Source organism: Sphaerodactylus townsendi, linkage group LG05 (genome assembly GCF_021028975.2).
Source record: "Sphaerodactylus townsendi isolate TG3544 linkage group LG05, MPM_Stown_v2.3, whole genome shotgun sequence".
Lineage (NCBI taxonomy): Eukaryota > Metazoa > Chordata > Lepidosauria > Squamata > Sphaerodactylidae > Sphaerodactylus > Sphaerodactylus townsendi.
The window spans coordinates 110,766,985-110,780,884 of NC_059429.1; the positions used below are offsets into that span (position 1 = coordinate 110,766,985).

Below are 13,900 nucleotides of genomic sequence, written 5' to 3' on the forward strand. Positions count from 1 at the left end.
ATTTCTAGGAGGGATTGACATCACTTCCTGGGGAAACCTTTGTGGTTTTATAATATAGTTTTTGGTGATTCCTAGAGAGATGTGATGTCACTTCCATGTTTTTCAATACAATCATAGCATGCCATCTCGAGCAGCTGCCCACCCATGTTTCTGCACCTCTTGTCATATCTCACAGGATGTTAGCCTTTGATTCAGGCCAGACCTGGCAACCCTTTGAGTCATCCTATATTGAATTGCACCATTGGTCTGTATAACTCAATCATGTTTACTTGAACCATCAGCAGCCTTCTGGGTCCAAGGTGAAAGTCTTTCGCATCAGCAACTCCATGACCCCATGGAGATGTCAGAGACTGAACCTTGGACCTTTTTCATGCAAAGCAGATGTTTTACATGGAAGCCATGGGTCACCTATAGAGGCTGCACCTGAACACACTGGGTTTTTTTAAAATGTCTCATTTTTTAATCATAAAAAGAAGGCAGGTTTTACCTTGTACTTTTCTTTTCAGCTGCTTACATCAAGGCCTATCTTCTAGAAAACGGGGTGTGCATTGCAAAGAAGAAGACCAAAGTGGCTCGAAAATCTTTGGACCCCCTGTACAATCAAGTATTACTGTTCCCAGAGAGTCCACAAGGCAAAGTACTACAGGTGAGGAAGGCCTGGGATTACCTGCATGTAAAAAAGCAGTCGCTCTGCCAATAAACCACAGTCCCTGCTAGAGGGCCACAGCCAGGTATGAGCCCAGCATCTCACCTGGAACACTTGATCAGCCCTGCTGAGATATTTAAAACAAACTTCTAATGTCTCACAAGACATTTTCCAGTTATGGGATTGGCTCCATTGCACTTTGCTTCCAGGGTGTACTTAGTGGAACCATTTCCCTGTATTATAAACTTATTAATAGAAATAAAGTAATACTTTCAAGAGAAAGCAATATGGCTTACATTTTCTTATGTTTTTAATGGTGGAGACTAGCTTTTATTTATATATATATGTAAAAGTGTTGATTCCTGGAGATGTTTATTGTACATTTCTACTCATTGCTATACCTCCAGGAAGAAGCCAGACCTTTGTATTTTCCAGTAAGAACATACAGGTTAGATGAGTGGGTTGAGTGGGACTTTCCTCCTTCTTCCATCATTCCTTGGTTTTCTCTGTGGTTCACATCAGGGATGGAAATCAAGAGGCAGCAGTTTTAGACAGATACAGAATTTAATAAATGATTCCCTCTCTGGCGTGAAATTACAGAAAGTCTTTTTTTGTTTTCCCAGAGGAATGTAAATTCCGGCTTGGATCAAGAAGCAGCGCTGCTCCCAACACTGTAGCGTTGATCCCAATATTGTTGCTGGAGCACTTTCTCAAAAGACCCATCCCTTTAATTTATGCCTTCCCCTTTAATTTATGCGAAATTGCTTTTAAACTAAACACAATCCTTCCCCCCTTTTTTAATTTCCAAGGTCATCGTCTGGGGCAACTACGGACGCATGGAACGCAAACACTTCATGGGAGTTGCCCGGGTTCTTTTAGAAGAACTGGATTTGTCAACGTTGGCAGTGGGCTGGTATAAGCTTTTCCCCACTTCCTCGATGGTGGATCCCGCTACCGCCCCACTCCTGCGCCAGTCTTCACAGCTTTCCTTGGAGAGCACGGTTGGACCTTGCTGCGACAGGTCTTAATGAGCCAGGAAGAACCAAAGGGACCGCTTCTGTTTTTAAAATCATGCTGTCAAGGTTTTGTTTGCTGGAACACTGACCTCAGGCGCGTTGCATCTTAGATCATCCTTGGAGGATCCTGAAGGCGAAGGAGAGCAAGTGACCTTGGGCAGCAGCCGAGATAGGCGCCAATGACCCTTCTCCATTCAAGTAGGAAGTGCTGCGGGACACCAGTCCTGATTATGAAACAACACACACACACATACACACACAAGACACGCCTACTGTTTCACTTTCCCTCCGCTGACAACCCATCCATATTCTCTTGCTTTGGAATAATGTAAAATCTCAAAAAGTTGCAGCATCTTTTTTTAACTGGGGAACAGACGTGTTTTTGAGTAATTTTACAAAATTTCACAAGGTAATTTTTGGCAGTTCTTAAATATTCAGAAACAAACATCCAATCTGAAACCAAACAGCAGTTTTGACGGCTCTTTTGAGTTTTTGTGAAGTTTGGAAAGGGGTGAGGGGTGAGGAATGGCCACTATTTCTTTACAGCAAGTTCTACGGTTCTGTTTGATCTAGAAATGTCATTGCTATAGCTTTACACTGTGCCAAATTACCAGCAGTGTCTTTCAGTATCAGACTTAGGCCAACAATACTGCTGAGGCATTTTGCTTAGAAGTAACCAGAAAGTATACTTGGGTTAAATCGGTCAGCTCTACTAGAAAGAGCCTAGCTAGCAAATGAACTGGATTGTTTCACAGAGAAATACTTGCAGACAGAGGTGTGAGTTTGGTAATCCATTACTAGATAATGAACACTTGTGAACTTTACACACATACACACACATCGCAGCTTACCTCAATTTTTGCTCTGCTTCCTGCAATATATTTTTGTCCTATATTTCCGCAGGCACGCTTTAGGTTTAGTAGCCCCCACCTTGCAATGTGCTACATTCCTCTGAAACAGTGCGGGTTGATTTGATGTAGCAAGCCAGTATTCTACCAGAGTGAACTCACTTAAAAAGGTGACTTTGTGAAAAAGAGAGAGAGGGACAGAGAAATAACAGGAGATGAAATTTTGTTCTTTACCTGCAGATTGGATGCAGGAAATCTTTGAAGAACAGAAATGTTTCTTTAAGGCTGCTTTATTAAGACACAAATGGTGTGCCCAGTTGAGGAGGAGAAAAAGAAGATCTGCATTTGCCCCAGAGTTCAGGCATCAGAGGGTGACTAAGGCATTTTCACAAGTGAGATTAAAGGCACTTCTCACATAGTTTGTGAAGGGCTGTAAGAGTGTGAGAATGGAGCAACATTTCAACTTTTCCATGAGTTGTGTGCTCTCTACAAAAAGATGTGCTCGGTTTCAAGTGCACTGTTGGTCTTCCATTCATCATGATTCTCGTAGCCTTGTATATATTCTGGGCTGGGTGAAAAAGAGCTTGTCTTGCACCACATATGTGAGAGAGGGCAGTGGTGGGAGTCAAATAATTTAACAACCGGTTGTTTACAAGCACCGTTTTAACAACCGGTTCTGCCGAAGTGGTGCAAACCTGCCGAATCCCACCACTGAGAGAGGGGTACATGATGCTGTCACATGATCACCTTGACTGCACGAGAAGCCCTCATTGTGGACGATCAAAGAATGGCTGGCAATTGTTTTCAAGTCATTTATGAAAATGCTGTAGTTCCTGCAGATACACTATGTAGCTTTGCTTAAACTAAAAAGGGAAAGAGGTATATGTAAATGATATATGTGAAGGGTATATATTCTGCAGTGCAGCTAGAAAGGCAGCAGCTGCCCACATATGGTAGAGGTGGTGGAAAGTGCCCTCAAGTCACAGCTGACTTACAGCCACCCTGTACGGTTTTCAAGACAAGAGACAAACCGAGGTGGTTTGCCATTGCGTAGCAACCCTCACTGTCCTTGATGGTCTCCCATCCAAGTACTAGGCAGAGCTGACTCTGCTTAGCTTCTGGAATCTGATGAGATTGGGCTAGCCTGGGCCATCCAGGTCAGTGCCTCAGGAAGAGGGACTGGGCAAATGTACTTGGTAGAGCTGGTTGCACTGATGAAACGGCACCTTTTACCTGGTGCCAAGGCCCATGACAATAATCCTAGAAAGTAACTCAAGCCATGATGCTGTAGCTGTACTGACATCAACCTTTTGTACTCTACTCTGTGTTTCTCTTGATCTTTGTTTCTAATTAGCATTTAGCCAGCTAACTATCTCACATCTGTTTTGCTGTTATTAAGAGTCCCATGTTAATATTTAAGAACTACCTTGGAAAATGGCTTCCTGACCTGTTAATACACACAACTGAGGTCTATTGACAGACTTCCAAGTAAGCATGGCTAAAGCATGAATTGCTGTAGAATGAAACCTAGACAGTGGTATGTTATAGATAGCCTTTTTAGTGGTTTTGGAAATAACGAACAAGATTACAAAAATAAAGTAGGCCCAGTAATGAGTGCTGTTAGAAATAAAACTAATATAGATAATAGAATAAGGAAAATCTAAGATCCTTTTTTTTAAAAAAAAGTATATTAAAATCATAGATGCTCCAAAGTTACAGCCTCATTATCTTAATTTCTTTAACGCCTGCTGTTTCAGTATAATTCCCTTTTCCAATTTTGCATTAAAATTTTTCTGTATAGTGGCTGAAGGAAGGTAGTTGCATGCAGGTTAAAAATATGTTGTGACTCTTTTTTTCTTATTTCTACACACGTTGACTGTATTTTAAGCTGACACCTCTTCATATTTGTGTATAGGCAATATTGTACAATATATGTATGAACTAGAATAGATTGGAATTAGATTTAGTGGTTGGTAGCACTGACTCTTTTTGAATAACCTTGTCTTTCAATATAGGGAGAGAAAAAAACATTCCAAACCTGGGACTTAAACAGCGGATGATCATGCTTTCTAATTCAAAGATTTTATGCTGTTTGAACCTGTAAATCTAATCTGTCATGTTTGCTTGTCTCCTGCATTGTGTGTTTCCGTTCCTCCCCCAAATGTCTTTAGGTGGAAGAGTGAGAGTAAACATGTCCTTGAATACAATGTCCAAACTAGATTTCACAATGTTTAGAGCTGGCAGCTGAGACCCTGGCTGTTTTTGTGAATTTCTGATTCTGCAGTGCTGTGTCTCTCTGGACTATTCCCAACTACAAAAGGGCAAACAAGTTGGGTTTGTTTAAAAGTGCATGGAATAAAAGGGACCCATCCCCAAACTGCCTAGAAAGAGCTTTTAGTAGAAAATATCCATGAATCCTTTCAGACTTTTTGACAGGTTGCTACAGTGACAGTTAATTCCTCTCTTCTTTCTTATTTTCCTTTTGAACGAGGCATTTTGAATCATGGCCAAAACCTTTAATTGCATGGAGGGAGGGAAATGGATGTCTTGAATATTCAAGCATGTGTAAACCCTTATGCACACTTTTACCTTCTGTTCAATGCATGAAGTTAGCAAATCTGCCAAAAATGCTATGACCCAATTGTTAATCTCATTTTGCACTGATTCTGTTATTTATTCCTGTACTTAATTCATTTATACCCAGCCTTTCTTCCCAGTGGGAGCACCTTGCTGCTGCTGAAATACTGAAAAGTGAACAGATATTTGGAATCAGTTTCACTTTTCGGTTCTGATACCGTTGCAGAGCACTGAAATATTTCAAAGCTTGGTTCGTTTCAGGACTTTGTACCCCACCCCAACTTTTTGAATCACTGTGGGCTCGATTCACAACAGATCCTAGGCTTATTTACTTCATTTCTACTTTGCCTGTTTTCACAGCAGGGAATCAGAATGGCTGACATAATTCTCTTTGCCTACATTTTATCTGCACCACAACCTTGTGAAGTAGGTTAGGCTGAGAGTATGGAACTGGCCCAAGGTCATCCTGTGATCTTCCATGGTGAGGATGTGAGCCTGGGACTCTCAGATCCCAATCTGACTCTGAGCACTACACCATGCTGTCTCTGAAGTTTTGCATTTTGAGTGGCTGAAATCTAAAAAGCACCAGTGGGTCTCCTGTACCTATAGGTCTATGTCTCCTGAAAAGTGCCCCAAGAATAGGAACACTCTCTGGAGCCGCAATCCGCTGAGTGCAAACGTCTGCCGCTTGAAGGAAAAATCAGGCACAGGAGGTCAACCTTTTGCCTGGTGTTTTCTGGATGCCTGTAAATTGAACAAACTGCCTTGGTGGTGGATCTGCTTTAAAAGCGTTCTCTTTCATTTTCAATTCAAATTAACCAAAGGAGGAATTGATTCACTCTCAAATTGAAAAATGCTGTCATCCTTGGCATCTTTTATCAAAGCCCTCTTACTCCAACCATGCAGTAAGTTATGTATCTAGCTAAAGTAGTTTCCAGAAGGTACCAGTCTTCTCATCAGCATTATAATGGGAGAAGCAACACCAGTGTCCACTTTTTCTACAGGGATGGCCAGATCCCTGTAGAATTAAGAAATTCCCAACAGCTAAGTGATACCCTTAGAACTGAAGCAGCTGTTCTTTCTTAAAGTTCAGCTGAGGCCTGCTTGTTCTGTCTGCGCATGGTGTCCAGCTCTAATCCACAGAGCAAACAACCCTGGGCTTTGGTCCCCCGTTCTCCCCCCCCCCCTGTCTCCCCACTACCACCCACCATACACACACACTTCCCTCCATGAGAGATCTTCATGCTGAGCCAGAAGACATTTCCAAAGCCTTTCCAATCAGTCTAACTTCCATTTTCTCTTTTGGAGTTTGTAAAGCAAACATGCTTCTCCCCCCCCCCCCCCCCCCACCTGACTTTTTGCCGCTTCATTTGCTTTTAAAAATAAAACTGTGTCTATTATGTAAATTTTAATACTTCTCCTGGGGAAATAGTAAACATGCTTGAACAAACAGCAGAATAGTTTCCCTCCAAATCCTAAAATTGAATTGTCAAAAGACTTTCACAGTCAGGATCTTCCTGGCTGTCTTGGGTTTTCCAGGCCGTGTGACCCTGGTCTGGAGGTTTTTGCTCCTAACATTTCACCTGCATCTACTGCTGGCATCTTCAGAGGCATGGCACAGAGAGAAACTCATCTTACTATGATGTGCCTCTGAAAGTACCAGCCATAGATGCAGGCAAAACATTAGGAACAAAAACTATCAGACCACAGCCACACAGCCCAGAAAACCCACAACAGCCAGATCCTAAAACTGTTTGGGGGCTGACTGGCCATTCCACTTGCAGGGAAATTTCCCTCTGGACCGCTGCCCTAGACCACTGGTGACCAGGGGCAAACAGGGTTATGTTCCCCCCAGTCACTCTGTCATGCTTCAGGGGCCACTTGGCTTGACCCCTTCCACAGCAGTGATGATTGGGGTCAGGTCACCAATTACTTCCTCCCACACTGCTGCTTCTTTGCAGGAACAAGAAGTGGGTGAGCTAATGCCCATTGTTGACCCCATTGTAGGATCTGGCAAGCCTAATCCAACAATGGCCCTGTTAGATTTGAGTCCAGTCGACCTTGGAGATCAGCTTAATTGAGATAGAGGCTTAACTCTTGAAAGCTTATACCCAAAAAATCTTGTTGGTCTCTGCCCTTCTGAAACTATCTTCACGGCTTGCCCCCATTAGCGTCTTCAAAAACAGGAGGGATAGTCTCATATCTTCAGGCTCAGAGCTTTGGCAATGCTTTTTTCCCCTCCCCATATTATTGATATGAAATGAGTGGAAAATAGAGGCCTGGAGTTGAACTTCCAAGGGCAAAAATACCTGGAAGAACTCCTTTCAATGGCCTCCAGGACACAGCTATTCACACTGCACAACAAGTGCTCTAGAAGTCTGCCATTGGAGTAGGGAACTGAATCTCAGTCTCCAGTGCCTCTAAACACCAGATCACTCTTCCTCTAGAAACTGGGTTGTTTTGGGAGGATCATGGATGAAGCAGAACTCAGCCTGCTATTCACTCAACCAACATCTCCCAACTTGGGGCAAGTGGTTGTTGAAGCAAAGTAAAAAAAAAATCGTGAATGCTTTCGTTGTATATAATTACACCTTTTTAATGTTTTTTTAAACACTGGATCCCCCCTTAAATGTACTGTTTAAAAATGTAGGTCTTCAGGCATATGAAATGTCATAAATTTATCTATAGAAAGAAGTTACATATGATGTCAAGGCAGTTTAGCATCTCAATCTAAGCATGTTTAGTAGTGACCATGGTAGATGGCACAATAACTTTTTTATGAAACTGATTTTAAGTTAGTTTATTACATACTATTTAATAATTTTTTGAAAATGAAGAAATATTTTTCTTTAAACACCAAAAATGCTGTATGTTTTTTAACAGATTATATAATTTAACCTTTTTTAAAACAAAAAAAAATGTTTTATGCTCTTGGTATGATACGTCTGTATTCTTTTTTTCTCAACCCAAAGAAAGTTTGTCACCTTTGAAGTTCCATTGAGGTGATTGGGATATGTTTATACCAAACTGATTCGTCCCATTCATTTCAGTGGAATTTGAGCACCACTCACTTTCTCTGGATTGGCGCCTTACTGGTTTAGTGTTCCATGTTAAATTTTATCAACCTGTGTTTCTTTTCTCCTCCCCCACAAATGAAAAAAAAAAGTGTATGTAAATAGCTGCCAGGAAATAGTCCTATAGAAATTCCACTTGAAACTGTCATTGTTATAATTACGTTATAAGATTGTTAAGAATATTTGCGGTTGTTCATGACATTTCTGCTAAAATCTACGATCTAAGCTATTTCTCAAAGGAACTGATGCTGTATTTTCAAGATGAAAACAGCTACTTAGCAAATTTGTCATAATCCTGTATTCTGTAAACAACAAATCTCTTTTTTAATATAAAGATGTCTAAATAGGCTTACAAGCAATGATATGTTCGTTTTTTGGGGGGGTGAGTGAAGGTTGTTATGTGATGATAAGACAACATCCTGGGACGCAATATGTGAGAACAGATTTCATTCTTGGGATTGAAGTCTGCTCTGACCGGGCCATCTTGACATTATTTAGTTTGGGTATCCGTAACTGTAAGTGTGCCCCAGTCAAGTGAGCTGCAATTCCCAGGGTTGTATCAGGCTTGGGGAAATATTGTGACGAGGACGGATTAAATACCCCCTGTCCTTGCATAACAAAAATAGGAGGGCTTGCCCTGGGTTTGTATAAAGGGGAAAGGACTGCGGTCCTATTCACAGAACTCCCCACATGTCGTGCAGCAGAGCCCTTATTTGTGCACCCTGTAAGATTTCTGTCGCCAACTTTCATGCGACAGTTGCCAGATTTCGACAGCACATAAATGTGCCATGGAGAGAAACGCCTCTTACCGTGACATGCCTCTGAAGATGCCAGCCATCAATGCGAGCAACATATTGAGCACAAAAACGACCATACCACAGCCATACAGCCCGGAAAACCCACAACAGCCAGAATATAAATAGGTCAGCTCTCCATATTTTCAGATGCTTGCTTAGCATTTTCCACTGTCCTTTCTAGCATTACCAGGGCTATATATTTTGAAACGGACGACTACTCTGCTCTCTAGTGGCGAGCGAGGCAAATACATCTCATTGGATGAAAGATGTTCATGAGCGGTTATGGCACTCCAGATGTTCATGCCATGCTGGCAGGGGCTGATGGGAATTGTAGTCCATGAACATCTGGAGTGCCATAGGTTCGCCACCAAGGGGTTACGCCATAGCAGGGGCATATATGCACCTTCATAAACGTACGAGCACGATTCACTAGACAAATCAATGAAAAATCAAGCTGCTCTATTGAATGCCCACATAAACGACAAATAATACTGACACTCTTTAAAAGCAAATATATTGGAGATGCCAGGAATTGAACCTGGGACTCAGTGGTGGGATTCAGCAGGTTCACACCACTTTGGCAGAACCGGTTGTTAAAATGGTGCTTGTAAACAAACAGTTGTTAAATTATTGAAATCCCACCACCGGAACCGGTTATTAAATTATTTGAATCCCACCACTGCTGGAACTTGATGCAGGCATAATAGATGCTATGAACTGTGGCCCCTTTACAAAGAAAGGGATTCCCATACAAGCAGAGTACATTTGCTTAGCAAGATGATATGTCCAGATCTTCAGCAAGCAAATGTTGAAACAAGGCTCCCAAAACAAGACTACCTCTTAAACACAGTCTGTTGACATATGTGAAAGCAGAGCATGGTTCTGGTATGACATTCTAATTTTGATCCACGCCTTTTGGCAAACTTTCAGTAATCCAATCTGTCCAACATACAATGTCTTATCAATCCCTCTTTTTCCAGTGCTTCTCGGACAACGACCCAAGGGAGACTCCAAGAAGACTGATGCCTGTTGTGTGGAAATCTTTTTAGCTGGGGCGAACTTAAATGCTGGTAATTTCCATGGCACTCAAGCCCAGTTCACCCATGGAGGAGCACGAAATGGGAGCAAAGCTGCAGAATGCAAAGAATGGTGCTACTTTGGACCACAGGGGAAGGATCGTGGAGGTTTACATTTTGGAATGTCTCACTATGTTTAAAAACAACACCTTGCCTATAGAACACTGAAGCAGTAAGCAAAGATGCGGGGTTAAAAGTAGGACCTTTATCCACGTAGGATTTTTTTTAAAATCCATGGGGGAGCATTCCACACTGTAACCTCTCACCTGCAGTCCAAAATGGTACAGCCCATTCTGTGACCTCACATTTGTCCCTGCTGTACTAGTTTTCTAGTTGTTGCGTGTATGTTAAGCTGACCAGCCGTCCCGCTTTTGGTGGGACATTCACGCCTTGAAAGAACTTGTCCCGCATCCCGCGGGCTTTCCCCAATGTGCCGGGTTTTGATACAATATTCGTTTTGGGCGCTTGCTGCTTCCCACCCTGTCACAGGGTGGGAAACGGCAGCACCCCAGAAGGCAGTGCGCTCCTGCGGCCACATGCGCACGCGGCCGCAGAGGCATGGCCTTCTGGGGCGCTGCCATTTCCCGCCCTGTGACAGGGTGGGAAACGGCAGCGCCCCAGAAGGCAGTGCGCTCCTGCGTCTGCGCGAGTGTGTGTGTGTGTGCGCGTGCGCGCATTGGGGGCCGCCCACCCGTCCCGGTTCACGAAGGTGACCATCTGGTCACCTTAGTGTATGTGGGGTTTTTTAAAAGATATATATATATAAGCAGAGTAGAACAGAAGAGACACATTCTCAGTTGCTTTTTATGTATGAGTTTACTAACTATAAAGGGAGAGTCACATGGAGATAAATAAGAATTTTTTTCTTTCCTGTTACACATCTACATTACTGTATGTTTGGTTACATCTTGATACCTATCTGCTGTCTCATGCTTGTGGTGGTGGTGGTTTCGTGTCTGCTCAAACAAAGAAACAGAGTTAACTTTATAACTTCAGATGTGCGTGCTCACGAACATGTAAGCAATGGCTGTCTCACTGACTAATAGTTAATCAATAGACCGGGTCATAAACAGTGACTTCAGCAACTTGTTTACATACAAACAGTTAACCCTTTTATAACTGAGTTGTGACAGACACTTGCAAGGTCCCAACACCTTTCCAAATAGAAAATAGGCACAAAAAGCAACGATACGGGATAGAATCTTGACCCTTGCTATGCCAGTACCCTCTTTGCATGTAGGCCTTTTGCTAATTCAGAGGAACATTCAAAGCTGAAATACACCACCTGCAGTTGTGCTGTTTGGGTTAGCATCTTTCTTCTTCCTTTTACATGTGCAGACAAGGGCTAGTGATGAAGGTTAAGGCTGTTTGCAAAACTTGCAAACTTTTGGGAGCACGAGACATCGCATTAGTTCTCTCCAGCTCACCAATCTCATTGAAATGTTGGCAAGGTCCATACTTGGATGCTCCTATGGCAGATTGCTCCATGCACAAAAACAGCCCTGCCCCATCCTCAAGGTGTGACTTCACATGTAGTGTCTGGCACATGGATGTTGAGTTCTGTTCTTGGGCTTTAAAGGAAGGTCTAACATGCTGTTTTGTCAGTTTTATCCAGAAAATGTGCCATGATTAAGTAATTTATAATTTAGTATTAAGATAATGAAGCTAGTGTGGGGGATCCTCCCCCACCCTCACACATTTGAATCTGAGGCTTTTAATTGAATGTATGTTTTTGATCCTGTTCTGGGCACCTGAATACTAGGGCTCAGCACTAGAACACATAAAAATAACAATAAAGAGTGTTTTTGAACATATGCAAAGTGTCTTTCTTTTAACCGTAGCTGCCACCACCCTTTACATAGCTGGGATCGGGGGACATGGCATACTGCTCAGAAAAGACAACTGAATACAGTCTTTACCCAATGAAATCAATCAGCAGCAGCTGCCAGGATAGATTGCCACATACAGTGCGTTATGAACTTACAAAATTCACTGCCCCGAGATGTGATGAAGGCCGTCGGCTTAGATCGCTTTAAAAAGAGGAAGAATCGGTCAATGGCTGCCAGTTATGACCGCAGTATGAATCCGAATAACTTTCAAAAGCAATCTGCTTCGAAGTACAGGTAACATGGGAACAACAGGGGAAAGCCATTCTCTTGAAAGTGTCTGTGCATGCATTGAACGTACGAAACCACCATACATTGAACAAGACCATTGGTCTACCATCAGCAGTGCTATCCATTCTGACTGGCAGTGCCTCACTAGGGTCTTGGGTGAAGAGCTTTCCCATCCTGATCTTTAGATGTGGAGATGCCAGAGAGCGAATCTGAGACATCCTGCATGCCAGTCAAAGGCTCTTGCCACTGAGCCATATCCCTACTCTGTTCCCCACACTAGAGAGCAGGAAAGATGTTTCGACATGAGATAACTCATCAACTGTGAATGAAGGAAGTAAGAATGAGTTGGGAGGATGGCAGTGTTCCAAGTGGTGCTTGAAACACTGTTTTACTGGTGTCCAAGCCTCAAGTTCATGCATAGGCTACAAATCAAGTAATACGATTATGAGATAATTTTTAACCCAGCCATTCTCTAAAGAGTTCACATTGACCCATTATACATAGAACACCTACCTTGGGAATCATCGGGGACTCTTTAGTGAGCAGTGACCTTGCAAAGGGGTGTCCTCAAGTTTTTCTGTTTACATGCAAGGAGCTGTTCTTTGCCTGCCCCGAAGCTAGCTTGCTGGTCTCAATGGATCTCTGTAGCTTTTCCTGGTTCTCTTAACTCTGCACATCGACTCCTCTTAAAGGCACAGATCTCATCACGCACATAGATGCAAGATTAAAGACCTTTGTTAAAGACCTTTAAATTGCATGTATATCAATATGCCTGTGATAGCAGGTATATCAATTCCGTAGCTCCTTTTCCAACATAACCCCCCTCCCCAGAAGAAAGTGGCAAAGCCATTCCCTGGAACACCCGCTGCTGAAGAGGGGGACCATGTGCTAGATCCCCCTTCCCCTCCCTCCCCTCTCTGCTGCTACTGCAGTCATTGTTTGAAAATACAGGCTTGTTTGAAAAAGTTGTAAAAAGCCCTTCTGATCATTGGAGAGGGTGGAAGCAGAGCAGGAGAGATGGGATAGAGACTAAAAGAGACCCTGCTTGTTTTGTTCCTTTGCAAAAACCTAAGAGAGGGGCTTGTTTTTTAAAATAGAAGCTTGTCTGAAAGAAAGTTTTAAAAATGCCCCCCCCCCAAATCATCGGGGAGGGCAAAAGCAAAGCATGGGGAGGTGTGGTGGGGTGGAGCCAGAAAGAGACCCTGCTTGTGTTGTTCATATCGATGTATCAGTACAAGCATTTCGAGAGGTGAGGAGGAGGGCAAGTGGGAAGAGTGCAAAGCAGCATGAGGGAATTGTGGGGGGGGGGGTGAAATTAGGTGGGCTGACGGTGGGCAGAAGGAAGAGGTCTGGGGCAAAACTGGGCTCACTGGCAACTCTGGCTGCGAAGCAAAATTAAATTCATGCTAGAAGTGGTCTCGCTTGCCGCGGGGAGAATAAAATGTGAAAGGGGTTTGAGGAAATATGTCCGTACAAGAAATCTTGTGGCGGCACACGTTTGCCCCCATCTCTCAGCAGATGTTTTAATGCATAATCTGCCATATGCTCCTTTACTCCTTTTATCCTCACAACAACTTGGTGAGGTAGATTGGGTTGAAAGAGTGACTGGGCCAATACCATCCAGTGAGCTCCATGACCAAGAAAGGGTTGAACACCAGTCTCCCTAATCCAAGCCTAACACAGTCGTTCTCTGCTAAATGCTGCTGCTGTATTCAGTCCCAAAAGCAGACACCACGCAGGATGTCCTTT

At 43.0% G+C, this 13,900-nt stretch overlaps 1 protein-coding gene across 2 annotated transcripts in view; it reads left to right on the forward strand.

Annotated features, from left to right (window-relative positions):
* RIMS4 (regulating synaptic membrane exocytosis 4) overlaps nucleotides 1-9,960 on the forward strand; it is a 103,962-nt gene extending 94,002 nt beyond the window's left edge. For both annotated transcript variants that reach the window (XM_048496302.1, XM_048496303.1), the window contains exons 5-6: nucleotides 507-646; nucleotides 1,456-9,960. In XM_048496302.1, the coding sequence (XP_048352259.1) occupies nucleotides 507-646; nucleotides 1,456-1,674 (359 nt within the window). In that variant the 3' untranslated portion in view covers nucleotides 1,675-9,960. The remainder of the gene's footprint in view (nucleotides 1-506; nucleotides 647-1,455) is intronic.
* The last annotated feature ends 3,940 nt before the right edge of the window (nucleotides 9,961-13,900 follow it).